The 12973-nt window shown below is 51.3% G+C and overlaps 2 protein-coding genes across 2 annotated transcripts; one reads left to right on the plus strand and one right to left on the minus strand.

The window, feature by feature from the left end:
• Positions 1-30: 30 nt before the first annotated feature.
• On the minus strand, positions 31-8084 carry Pmar_PMAR013215 (conserved hypothetical protein; the record flags this gene model as incomplete). Its single annotated transcript, XM_002772832.1, has 37 exons — positions 31-126; positions 176-295; positions 411-550; positions 688-775; positions 818-945; positions 1291-1453; positions 1511-1597; positions 1643-1774; positions 2094-2180; positions 2231-2309; positions 2358-2488; positions 2541-2696; positions 2762-2920; positions 2978-3313; positions 3524-3658; positions 3712-3873; positions 3923-4028; positions 4074-4267; positions 4309-4389; positions 4439-4512; positions 4560-4641; positions 4713-4835; positions 4982-5158; positions 5210-5312; positions 5360-5550; positions 5610-5758; positions 6042-6126; positions 6182-6338; positions 6396-6504; positions 6628-6784; positions 6837-6923; positions 6967-7150; positions 7202-7364; positions 7409-7597; positions 7643-7787; positions 7835-7965; positions 8015-8084. Coding segments are annotated over 37 exons (4956 nt in total), but the record flags the coding sequence as incomplete, so codon positions are not given.
• A 956-nt stretch (positions 8085-9040) lies between these two features.
• Pmar_PMAR013216 (hypothetical protein) lies at positions 9041-10954 on the plus strand (the record flags this gene model as incomplete). The annotated part of the gene is made up of 6 exons (XM_002772833.1): positions 9041-9125; positions 9191-9339; positions 9385-9479; positions 9527-9669; positions 9712-10827; positions 10926-10954. 6 exons carry the CDS (start codon positions 9041-9043, stop codon positions 10952-10954), a joined length of 1617 nt encoding a protein of 538 aa, XP_002772879.1.
• Between the last annotated feature and the right edge of the window lie 2019 nt (positions 10955-12973).

Here is a 12973-nt window from a genome sequence, read left to right on the forward strand (position 1 = left end):
CCCTCTAGCATCTCTAGCCACCTCACTTACCAACCGAAGCACCGCATTAGAGTTTGCGGCTACAAACACTTGTGGGTTAAAAGGGAGAAAGCATGCCACTGGCACTGGTGAACTATCGGTGAAAACCTGAGCGACGATTCGGTCAATAACACACGCTAGTTTCAATTCAGCTAACCTTGAGCATTTCTCCTGTGTCTACCATCCAGAAGCGCACTGACTTGTCGATACTAGTGGTTACTATGGTATCCTCCAAAAGGTTGAAGAACATCGAAGTGATCGCCCTACTGTGACCAACCTGAACACCAACAACGCATCGAAACAACGCACTTAACAACAGTTTTAATACATCTCTACAAAACTTTCAACTGAACTTTATACAACAGCCAATGAATAGCAAAAAGGCATCCTACCAGTCTCGAATGGAGAACGACTTTTGCCCCCGGAGCCGCCTCTTGCCGAGCCTCAGAGGCATCGTCATTAGGGAAATCAGACGGGTCCAGACGGGCCAGCTCCATCTCAGTACGGTAGCATCGATAAACAACAACCGTACCTTCGACGACGCGATAACAACAAATACGACAGTAAAAATCTATATAAAAGAGCTCTCATCGAGGCGACTATCATCAGTCGTGTCGTAATCAAAGACGCCTCGGTAACGCGGACGCCGACGGTCCAGCCGACCCCTACCATCCTTAGAGGCTGCTGCCAGAAGAATGTGTGAGCGATGGAGCTTCTCCTGCCCAAATGCAATGCACGTCACAGCAGTTTCCGAGTCCTGAAAAACACATGGCAGGCTGGAGGCTTATCATCAATTCACCTGTATTTCCTGTACAGGGCGAATGTCCGCTACTGCAGGGTCCTTATTGGGTCCACCTCGCTCCCTCATAGTCTTATTGCCACGTAAAGAGGCCTTCAGCACCCCATTGGATCGGCGAACTTTATTATCTGATCACGAACGATGACGCCCATTGACAACAACGCATCAAATTAATAGCAATAACGATGAGGAACCATAAGGAACAAACAATAACGATTCTTGTTCGCGAAAACACCAATAATGGAGTAAGATCGATATTAATACACCACTACTGCTACCACTAAGGGTTTGTACGTTTACTAGGAGTATTCATTCACATCAACACAACCGAGCAATAGGGCCTCCAACCTGCCCGAATCACATGCTTAGGGTCCAGCCTTGGCCATGGCCCTAGCAATGACAACGATCCTGACATCACTATCCTTCATAAACCATCATCATCAACCAAGACCACTACCCACCCAAGGCCCTACCTGAGCCCTTAAACCAGCCCTTGAAGGTCTCCAAAGCCCCACTAAGTGTATGAGAACTTGCATGGGAGTCCGCACGGAGCGCGCGGCTCGACGGTGTTGCTCCTCCTTCTGCTGCTGCTACTGCTACCGAGGACGACGATGCTGATGATCCTGTCGTGGACACCTACAATAACAAACAGATTGAAGCCAAAGACAAATAATCAAATCCTCCACCACTCACCACAGCTTCCTTTCCACTGCCCGCCTGTGGAGACGCAGAAGCCGCAGCAAATCTGTTGGCATCGAGGTCGCTCAGAATGAGTCGCACCTGCCTCCTCTACCTAGCTACCCTCTACTCTACACTAACCCTTACCGCATCCATAAGCCTATTGCCCTCAACTGCTAATGCATTGGCACTAGCGGCCGCATCCTTAGCCTTCATCACATCAACCTGGGCGGTTGCCTTGCCAGCTTGAACTGACTGGAGATTCCCAAACAGGAGAACCTGGTCAACAACCATTCGAACAAAAATAGTGACATCGTCTGGATGGCCGCCAAATTTGCCCCCACGTATAAGTGTTCCCCACCAGACTCCCAGACCACAAGCTGGAAAACTCTCGTCTTATTCCAACTACCACTATACTTCTGACTCCCAGCAGGAAACTCATGGCGAGGCACATCAATTCGAAGAAGGAGTTTTTCTCCAATTTCTTTGCTATAGACGATTCACACCGCGGCGTACACCCGAACACAAGTGTAAATTCCTTCTCACCGCACTATGAAGAAAATCTACTTCAGCACGCATGCACAAAAGATATTCTCACATTAGCGCCCATTCGTCCCCCCTCCTTCATCAGTTCCAACGCCTGCCTCAATGAATCCTTCGAGCTCATGTCATAAACACAAATAACCTGTACAGCATCAACACTATTAATACCATACCACACCTTCCTCTACTCACCCAACGCGATCGAGCAAACCACTCCCTGACCAAATGCTGGGCCCTCTTGTTGCCGTTGCAGTCCAACACCTTCAGGACCCTACACTCAAAACAACTGAACACCTCATCCTCCTCCTGACGCCCCCACCTTTCCCGACCGCCGCTGTCTTTGAATTGGAGCTGATAATGTGCCATCAAGTTCGAACGATTCCTCTCAAACTCCGCCATCTTGCTGGGGTCCAGCTGCTGGATAAGGCCGGCCAATAGCGGCGACTTCCCCTACATAGGAACAACACCTTGGTATACATCATACGCTGCTGCCCTCACTTACCACTCCCTGGGGTCCGACCAGCTGGATATCAACATTGCGCGCGCCCAGACCCGTAGCATCCGATACGGCTCGTGATTGGGCCGGGCCCTGGTGGGTGCTCGCCTGGGACTGGTAGACTGTGTTCTTCAACATGGTCTGGTACTTAGCCTCCGACTCCTGAAAAAAACATACCACCCTCCAGGGATCGAACCCACGACCTTCCGCATGAGAAAATCTCTCACCTCCCTCTCCTTGTTGACCCGAGCTAGCTCCTGTTTCAACCTCTCATTCTCACTCTCCAACCCCTCACTCTTCAAATTGGCATCCACCAACGACTGCCTCAGCCGTACCACCGAAGCTGCCTCCACGCCGCTTGCCACAGTAGCCGTCTCCAGCCCAGCCTGACAGGAACCCCACAAGGATCCACCATAAACACAGTTCGTTCATAACGCCCCTACCGCAGACATGGTCGGACTAGAGATGCTCGTCGTTGGTGACACGCGTGGTGACGATACCCTCGACAACGTAGCAGCGCCCCCCGCAACGGTAGCATTAGGACCGCCACTCGCCGACATCGATAGAGCAGCCCCACCAGCCACAGCCCCTCCCACCAAGGCAGCAGCACCTGCAAGATGGACAGATCCCAGGTTCGATCCCGGCACCCCGCAATTCTCACCTCCAACTGCTGCCAACTCATCAGTATGCTGCGATGCCAACTGTTCCATCTCCTCCTCATGTTTCTTAACCGCTGCATCCAGCTGCCCCTCCAACACGACTATTCGTTGGCTCAAAGTCTGACACCCCCAAAACCAATACACCCTATCACTGTGGGGAATTCGCACATGGTCAACTACATGTGTGAAAATTCCGAGGAAATTTTTGGGAAATTCCGGTCGGTTTCCGTACACTTCTACCCCGAATTCGCCTACAAACTCCTATACTTGACGAGGAGATTCCTGTGCTCAGCTGAGGACAGCGAACATACCCCCCAGCACTGCACCTACCTCTCTGCCAACCTTCAACTGCTGGTTCTCACTCTTCGACTGCAGCAGCAAGGCCTCAGTCTCTGCCAGCTTCCTCTTCACCATAGTAACCTCAGCCTGAGCATTCTGATACTTGGCCAACAACGATCCCACTTCCTAACAATAACAGTGTTGATCTCAACAGCCGCCCTACCCCTCCACTCAACCACCTTCGCTTCCTGCTTGAGCCGCCTCAACTGCATCTTAGCCGCCCTCATCCGGAACTGCCTCTGGGCCGCCAAGGCACTACCACGAAGGGCACAGTATTGCCGACGAACATGCCAGCCCTTCCACGCTGCTTGGATCCTTGCTGCTGCTGTATTAATGCGATACTGACACAGACGAAAACCTCCTCCTCCTCCACCTCCTCCCTCTCCCTACCTCCTTAGCAAACACTCGGGCCATCCGTCCACGCTGAACCGCTTGAATGAAGATGACCTTCCGTAGTGTATCCTCATACGCAATTCTCTGCTTCTCCATACGCCACCTGTCACAACCCTATCATCACCATCACAATGGTAACCACACCGACCAGCTTTGGATCCTAACAGCAGCGACTTCCCGCCTGATGTTGGCCACGCGTATCCTAGCCATCTTGCCCCGTACGAGGGCCTGCATCTTCACCAAACATATTATCGCAAATCCATACCACGCCCGAGTCCTCAGCCCTCTCCACTGAGCCTGGATCCTTGTGGCCGCCTCCGCACGCAGATGCATACGAGCATTCTGAGAATACACCCTAGACCAGAGCTCGCATCAGAACCAACCTGTAGGGCATCGAATGCCTTCTGTTTGAAGAACACCAACGTCTTCCCCACCTCCCACAGGCCCTCTTCTATACCCAAGGACTGACAAAGACCACACAGACTCCCAAGACATCCCTCCACCCCCTCCTACCGTAGACACCGTCGTGAGCAACTTAAGGCACCGTTTCGACATGTCCTCCTCGGCTGAATACTCCGCCAAGTTGCCTGAAAGCCATACTCTCCTCCACAATAATGCTGCCCTAAGGACTCACCCTTCACCAGCTGCATGTAGTCGAGCCAGCAATCCTCATGGGAGATCCGTACAGGGTAACCCGCTCGAGACACTTGGATAGCCTACACACACATAAGAGTCTCCTCTACGAGAGACCAACGACACGTCATCTCCTATCCCTTCCTCTCAGCACCTGTAGCACACCGCCATATCTGAGTTGTTCACAAACACTGGGGCGGTCGTAGACATCCGGAAGGTTCATCGGGTTAGGCTTGATACACCGAATGAAGTGGGGCTCCGTCTCCCTCACCGTCTCCTGAAAATCATCATCATCATCATCATCATCATCATCATCATCATCATCATCATCATCATCAACAACAACAACAACAAGACCAGCAACAACAAGACCAGCAACATCAACAACAACAAGCAGCCGAAATAGGCCCTCCAGAGTACTACCATCAACTCGTTCAGTTGCTGCTTGAACTCCCCACTGATCGTCGTTAGCTTCTTTTTAGACTTTCCGCTGGGGGCCGAATCAGGATCTTGGAATTTCGTATCCTCATATTCCGTAAATAGCGTTGACACGTAATCCGATGAAGACCCCTTCATCACTTTAAACAACGAATACGACATCTAAGGTCATCATGGTGACACCCAGGTGCGCCGTGTCACCATCCCCAGTACCTGGTCCTTATTCTTATCCATGAAGCCCTCAGTGTCATATTCCACCGGCCCCGCAAAGTGATTTACCACAAAGCAATCCTGTCTAGTCTTAACAATATCGAACCTACAACGACCACCTACCCCTCCCCCCCATCACTACAGCAAGCCCACCTCCGATGCTCCTTATACCGATGACACAGCTTCGAACAGAAGTTCTTATCGGACCCGCCGGGTATAACACACTCCTCATCAAGTAACGAGAAGATACCCATTCGAGAGTCTGCTAGGAGGTCCACAGCGTCCTGGTTGTCGGGGAAGTCCAGAGGATCCCACGCGATGCCCTCCTCAGCATAAAGTTGCTCCTGTCAGAAAAATAATAATTTCCAGAACTGTCACTAAATGATCTCCCTTATGCTGTTACCTCCATCTTGAAAATGAAATTGTTGAAGAACTGCTGTAGCCTCTCGTTGGTGTAGTTGATGCATAACTGCTCGAATGAGTTCTGTTTGAAGCACTCAAAACCGAAAATATCCAAAACTCCACAGAAAAGGTTTGCCTTGGGATCGTAACCTACATAAGGACACTCACCCTCCAACCCCACGACGAGCACTCCAGTGTCACCACGAGTCACCACCTTCTATTATCCCACATAACAATCACAATGACACGCCCAAGGAATCATTCACAAACCTATACTGTTCGCGAGGAGAACTCATTTTTAGTTCTCCACATGGTCCGAAACATTCTTCGATGAGTTTCCCATGTAAATGTCATCACTTTACGTTCATTCCCCCCAGTGTTATCAAATCCTAGAGCACGTTATTTCTCAAAGCTGAATGGTTCCCCATATTACCAATAGAGTCGTTCGTACGAGAGACCACCCTCAGGAAGAGTAGCCCATACAGCTGCCTAGCCAACGAGTCACAAGACTCTACCGCCTGCCACCACCACCAACAACAACCTCAACAACCGTTCCTCACAAGCCTTCCTTACAGTGTGAACACTGACCGGCGTATGGTACACCTCCATACGAGTAGTGATGGTCTTGGTCGTGAGAGCCCTAATGAAGGCTTCAGCATCGTCCAAGCCCAAGAGGCTCATCAGCAAGAGGAAATCCTTCTCGCTTGCTGGGTCCAACTCCGATGCATCACTGTCCCCATTGGGAGGTCGGAACCTTATCTACCAACAACCAGAGTCAACCACCTACTACTCTGGGACGGTAACTATCACATTGCCAAGCCTGAGGACTGCAGCGATGATGTTCATAATAGAGTTGATCTCCCCGACCGAAATGCCCACAGTCAGCATTGCTCGAACTGAAAGCAATCACAACATGAGACCAGGTCCTCTAGCAACGCCCTACACCCTTTACTATCGTCTCAGTGGACCCCAGTCGAGACGATACATTCCCTTATGGACCCTTCCCCCGAGTGCATTACCAGTGACTTCAAATTGCTCTACATCATCCACATCGTCCAACACCAACGTGCTCGACTTCGTGAGGTAGTTAAAAGTAGACACATCACTAAAGCCTGTAAGGTCTATCTTGGCCTCGCAAGGGGCCTCCTCGAGGTACTGGGGGAAATCATACTGTCTCTGACAAGACCAGCAACTTCCCCATCACAGCACCAACTCCTCCACTCCTCACCGAGCCAGCGATCGCCATTGCTGCAGCCGCGCATTGGTAAAAAATGTGGTAATTCCTTTCCCCTTCCTGCTGGTCACAGACCCTCACCTGAGACACTTTCGCCCCACCAACACCACCAGACGTCCCTCACCTTTTCAAGCAAATAAGTCTGCGTCTTCGCGCCCGCCAGCCTGTACGAGTTGGTGAACTCCGATGCCTCCAATTCTCGACGGAGATATGCAGCTGTGCTTCCCCTAGGGCCGTGGAAGGCGTGATGGTGATGATGACGATGACGAGATTCATCCTTGAATTGAAGTTGGATGAACTTACCAAATCTGACCGAAGCCACTCCTTCCAATAGCAACAACAGCCGCAAGTCAGCCTACCGAGAGGAGTTGTCATTTCTCAAAGTCCTGGCGTTTCCGAACGCCTCGAGGACCGGGTTGCTCTCCAAGACCTTTTTCTCGACATTAGAAACTCCCTTGTCCCCAGCGCCAGCCAACGCCAGGAATTTCATCACGAACTTTGTGGTTTCAGTTTTGCCAGCGCCTGAGCACATCCTCCCCTCCTCCTCCTCCGCTTTATCGTATTACCCGACTCCCCCGAGATAAGCACCGTCTGAGGCGTCTCGGTATCACACAGCCCTCTGAATGCATAGTTGGAGACCGCAAACACATGCGGCTCGCTGGCACAAGCAGGATCCCGCAGGACTCGTTCGAGTCGGTCGATGTCGTATAGACCAGGTATACGCTTAAAAGGATTCATCGCGATAAGAATAGGACCTGAGCTCGGGGATAAAGGGTCGACCCCCCATGAAAAATACCCACCAGTGAATGTATATATCTTGTCCGTGTCGAAGCGAATTTGTAGGGCATGGAGTAGAGCCGGCTCATGCAGATGTTGTAGTTGGGTAAGGTCATCCAGGACCACCAGGCCCTCCCATGAGAACACATCCTTATTACGAAGATGGAACTGGCAGCAGGTGAAAAGGTACCCCCAGAAGGTGGCAGTAAGCCTACCTCCTGCCGTCTGGGAATCCTCGATTCGGTGTCATCATCAGACCACTTCACGATGAACTCCTCACCAACAGTACTTTGTATTTCACATCCCCTCCATACAAGCTCATCATCTCGTATCCAAACTTGCGCACCTGGAAGACCAGCAAGATACCATCCCTGCCTCGGAGGTTGGCGACTCACCCTTGGGGTACTCTGGCAGCAGTGATGATGCTGTTGTGGCCGCCTCCGAGGCCTTCTCAAGCTGAGGCATCGACAACTATAGGGCGGTAACAAACAACTCCTAGTGAGGGCTATGCCACCAGCTCCAAACGCTGAAGCGAAACGTAGAATATTGTGACGAAAAGCGTTTGCGAGGGCCCAAGCTGCATCAAGCGACCCAGGTTCGATTCCCACAGCCTACATTGAGCCGAAAAAAACTAAGCCCAGTTTGTATTTGCGTACGAACATGCAATTTGAATCAGCTCCAGAACACAAAGGACGAAAAGCCTTCAATCGAAAACGTGATGAGGTAGTGCCATTAACATGATTGGATTCACTATTATATCAATTCGGAACCACAACTCTGATGAACAATAATACACCCGTGTTGCCAACAACATTTGCATGGAGTTACTTCACCTGGGCCCTCATCGAAATCGTTGCGACAAGTCCCTCTGCCTTGCTGCTCTGTGCGCATTCATGTTTACTACGTCTTCTATCTTCCTGCAATTGGTTAAAGCCACTACCACTACGTTGTCAATTTCAGTTTGCAGCGACGCCACCGTAACGATGACAACAGCATCATTCGACCACCTAGCCCGGCTAGATATCGCGGAGCTTATTTCGCCGTCTATCACGATAAAGCCGACAAAGGCTCCCTTCCCTGGTCCAAAAGAAAGGACCACTCAACGCCTCCTTGCCGCTGCTGGTGACCTCAACACCATCATCAACAACAACTCACCTCCTCAGGACGGAGCCTCTCGCATAGGCTTCTCGATCGAGAGCTCCCCATCCCCCATGGGCCCGACTCTGCCGTGACCAAGTTCCGATACATCCATCGCACGCTCAGCACCATCACTGTATTCACTTTCCACGACCTGCCCGCCACAGGTGTCTGCTCCTAGGTGAGTCGCTTCGTCTCAACAAAAATGAGGATAGGAAGGGCCCTGGTGGGAGCTAGCAGTCGGAAGAAAGCTGTACGAGTCAGCACTGGTTCACAGACCCTGCATGCCCCATCTAGCTAGGTGTTGTTCTTTGCCTTCGTGGCTTGGGCCGCGCCGTGCATTCTTGGACGCCATCAAGACCATGCATGGTTACTCAAATTCCTACGACGTAGTCTACAGTCACTCACCAGAATCTTGCCTAAATCGATCATAGGTGTCGCTGACGAGAGCGCCAAGGTGAAGCCAACACTAGTAGGAGAGCTCGCTGTTGACTTCGAGGTGGACTTGGAAGAGGACTCAGACCTCGGCGATGCTCTCTATGAATACTTGGGCCTTGAAGGGGACGAGGGGGCCGCGGCTGAGGTCAGACGGAGCGGCGATGTCCTAATAGGAATTGTCGCGATTCAGGCAAAAGGATTTAGGTTACTTGAAGATGGTTACACGCAACTCCTTCGCAAGCTAGACCCTCAGGAGAGCCTCGTGGTCGCCTCGACAGCGTCTGAGTGGGTTTTGATATTGACAGGACAGTTGGAGACCCTCGCTGGTTCAGATCTGACTTCCCTATGGAATGGATCGACTTGTACGCGACAGCCTATCTCAGGCTAGGCTCCTTGCTCAAGGCTGGACGCTTTCATTGCTCAGCTGGAGGGGCCTTCCTCAGGGCTGTTGCAGTGGTGGCGCCCTCTAGGACAGGTAGAAGTTGGCTTTGGTCGACTCATGCCTGCCTGCCTTTAGACATTCTGGTCACTCGTGTGAGGCGAGTGCATTTACTGCACTCGTTAGCCGAACTAGAGGGACGTAGAGTGAGTTCACCTCCTGCTGATGGGCAGGACAAGGGACCCTCGACAGAGTCCATACTAGAGGACAGCCCCGCCCCGACCGGCTCCTCTCCTCGGAGTGTGGTGGATGCTGGTCCCTCTATAACTCGTCCCACTTCGGTATCTTCTCTCGTGTCGTCTGACTCGGTAGCAGACGACCCCTCTAAGGGCGATGGGGAGGAGGAGGAGGTGGCCTCGCTGAGCTACTCCGTGACAGAGTACGAGTCGCCCCGCTTGAAGTGGAGTCGTAGCCCAGATCAAGGGAACAAACTGAACGAGTCTGAGGAGGGGGAGGAGTTTGGCGGCGATCAGGGGAAAGGCAGTACTGAAGAGCCCTCCCGCCTAAGAGGTGTTATTCCTCCCCCGGTCCGACCCTATTCAGTGAGGCCCGGCAAAGACGAAGACGACGACATGGGGTTGTCGGATGTGATACGAGATAGTCGAGATTATGAAGATGGCGAGCTAATCACGACAGTCAGGGACTCCATTCCAAACGGTTCTGGTGAAATTGAGGATAATCGGCTTCGCTCCGCTCTGGCGAGTCGAGCAAACAGGACCTTATCGTCGAGCCAAGGGGGACGTAAAGCGCCTGTGAATGGTATCAATATGCGTTGTGGTTTCGCCTCTGTAGAGGAGCTTGAGGCGGCTCTTAAGAAAAAGAGAGAGGCGCTCAGACTAGATGACCCCGATGCCGGTCTGCGCATAGACGCCCAAGTGGCCCAGTCGCGATCCAAAGTTATTACCGGCCGGTCAGCCTTCTTCCCAGAGCTGCGGGCTAGGGTGTCTGAAATGCAGCAGAGGATGGAGGCCCTGAGGTCCTCCCCTGATGAGGCTTCCAAACTTGCCTCCGGGACCGGCGATCTCGAGGAGACGATAGCGAGGTCCTTGGTGTGGGATGGGATGGACCCGGTAGAGGCGCGGATGATGGCTCGGAAGGTCGATAAGAAGAGGGTCAGCCGCGTTCTGCATCGGCTATCGACCTATTCAAGAGGACTAGGCGGAGATAGTGGTGCTTCACATGGAGAGCTAGCAAGTAGGCCTGTTGGGGTGCGATACTGTGGTGAACAGGAACGCATTCGAGACGTAATGTTTAGCCATTATTATGTATAGCGATACGAGCGTATTACGCAGCTTCCGTGTGCGCACTGGCCGGCCGTTAAAGGTCCGATGGTCCGTAAGAGACCACGGGCGTTGGCCTGCTGCATAACTTCGTTGAGATGAGTTTGTATGTTGTGGACTAAATAATTCCTTGGAAATTTCGGTAGTGCATCGAAAACAATAACTGGAGAGAAATGAGTATGTTATTGTAAAAGCGGTTAGTATACCAAATTGACCTAAAAATGCTATGGACCGGCAACGTGCGGGTACCGCACTGCTCTACTGTTGATACTTGGGGATAATGCGTCACTGCTACGACGAGGAACGTTTTTAATGGGGTTTGTAGGATGCACTCTACATGTCCACAAATGCCTACTTTTATACTGTTTCAATGGGGACTGCTTGCAATCATAATCTGAGAATTATATCGGGAGTCGGGACTCGAGACACGGGAATTACATCGCATTGTTCAGGTTAGTGACAGAGAGTGTCTACCTACGATTGAGGCGGCATAGTACAATAAATGCATGCATATGCAGGTCTCACATCACTAGCTCTGTCTTGTTCACACGGCCTGGCTGTTCTTTACCTAGTCCTTCCTGTGGTGGTATGGCTACTCATCCGCCCAACCCGTCCAATGCCGTCTCGGTCTGTGAGGCGCTACCTTCCTCCTGCTACGGTTCTGAGTGCACCATCGACCACAATCTGAAAAGTAAAGACCCGCTGTATTTTAAACTGTCTTTTTCTCTAGTCATCGACCACTCGGACAGGGTCGGCTTGTTCGCTCCGCCTTCCCGTTTGGATACGAATCGTGACAACAGTCAAACCATACATGATCGGCGACTCGGAGCACATGATGTCGTTAGCGAAAATTAGGTACTTTTCCTTACTATGCTGATAAGCCTGCGTTTAACGCAGCTGCCAAACTTGTGCGTTCACATTGGATGGGACAAGGCGTAGAAGTAGACTCTCATCTTCTCACTAGCGAGTGAGGTTTCACCTGGTCTATTCATTACGCGCTGCACCCCTTCAAGGAGGTCTGACTAGCAGGAGTCTTCCCTCCCTGGCTGCTCCATGTCATCTTAATGTTACGCAATGTCTCAAACTAGAGTTGGGCACTTTCTCTTGCTTGTGTCAATTCAGAGTCCAACGCTTTCCTTGACTTAGTCGACTCATGAGCTAGCGAAGTGATTTCTATCAGACTCGTCATCGGTTGAGTCTCGAAACAACCCGAACGCTTGTCCTTCCTTAAAAAGGATTTCGTTGGCTTCGGATTTCCTGGTCGACGCTCACCTGTGACAAAAGCTTGCAACTGATTCGTATCATACAAGCCTTGCGATGCTAATGCGACGGCGGCACTGCCCAGCTCCGTACAAACACCGCTCTTAGTGAGAACTCAAAGAACCGATTACAATCGGGACGGAGACTGTTGGCAGGTATTCTGCCGTATACCCCAGTCTATGGCGACACTCTCCATGCTATTCCTTGCTCGTAATCGAGTATGACACTCAGGAGGTATCTGATGAGTATAATACGAGCCTGTTATCGACTATAAGCGGCACTGAAGTTGATCACTCCGTCTTTCTATTGTCTCGGTGGCCTGGGAGGGAGGCTGTGTTAAGGAAGAGTCCCTATGCAATGCCCACATGGGAACTGCTGATATTGTACAGTGATTTCGCATTTGTCACGATTTGCGTCGTGAGTCGAGTCGCTCAGGGATGGATCAATGAAAGCCATAGAAGATCTGCTACCCGCGACAGTCCGCATCACAACCAAGCGCTCTAGGAAAGTGAATACGATAGAATACGATGCCTTGGGTCAAATGTATCCTCCTGCTCGGCAACGCTCTCTCGGCATACGGCTTGAATTGTCCACCTGGTACCGAGGTCCGAGATGACCAATGCATGAAGTGCTCGGCGGGTAAGACTTTCAGCAGTATTGGGGCAGTTAGGGAAATAATGCACATGGTCAACCACACAATATGAAAATTCTGAGGGAATTTTGGGAAATTTTGATTGTTTTTTTTGCGAACTTCTACCCGAATTCGTACGTAAATTTCGATAATTGATAAGGAAACTCCC

The sequence above is a fragment of the Perkinsus marinus genome (assembly GCF_000006405.1).
Source record: "Perkinsus marinus ATCC 50983 genomic scaffold scf_1104296960350, whole genome shotgun sequence".
NCBI classification, from domain to species: Eukaryota; Perkinsozoa; order Perkinsida; family Perkinsidae; genus Perkinsus; species Perkinsus marinus.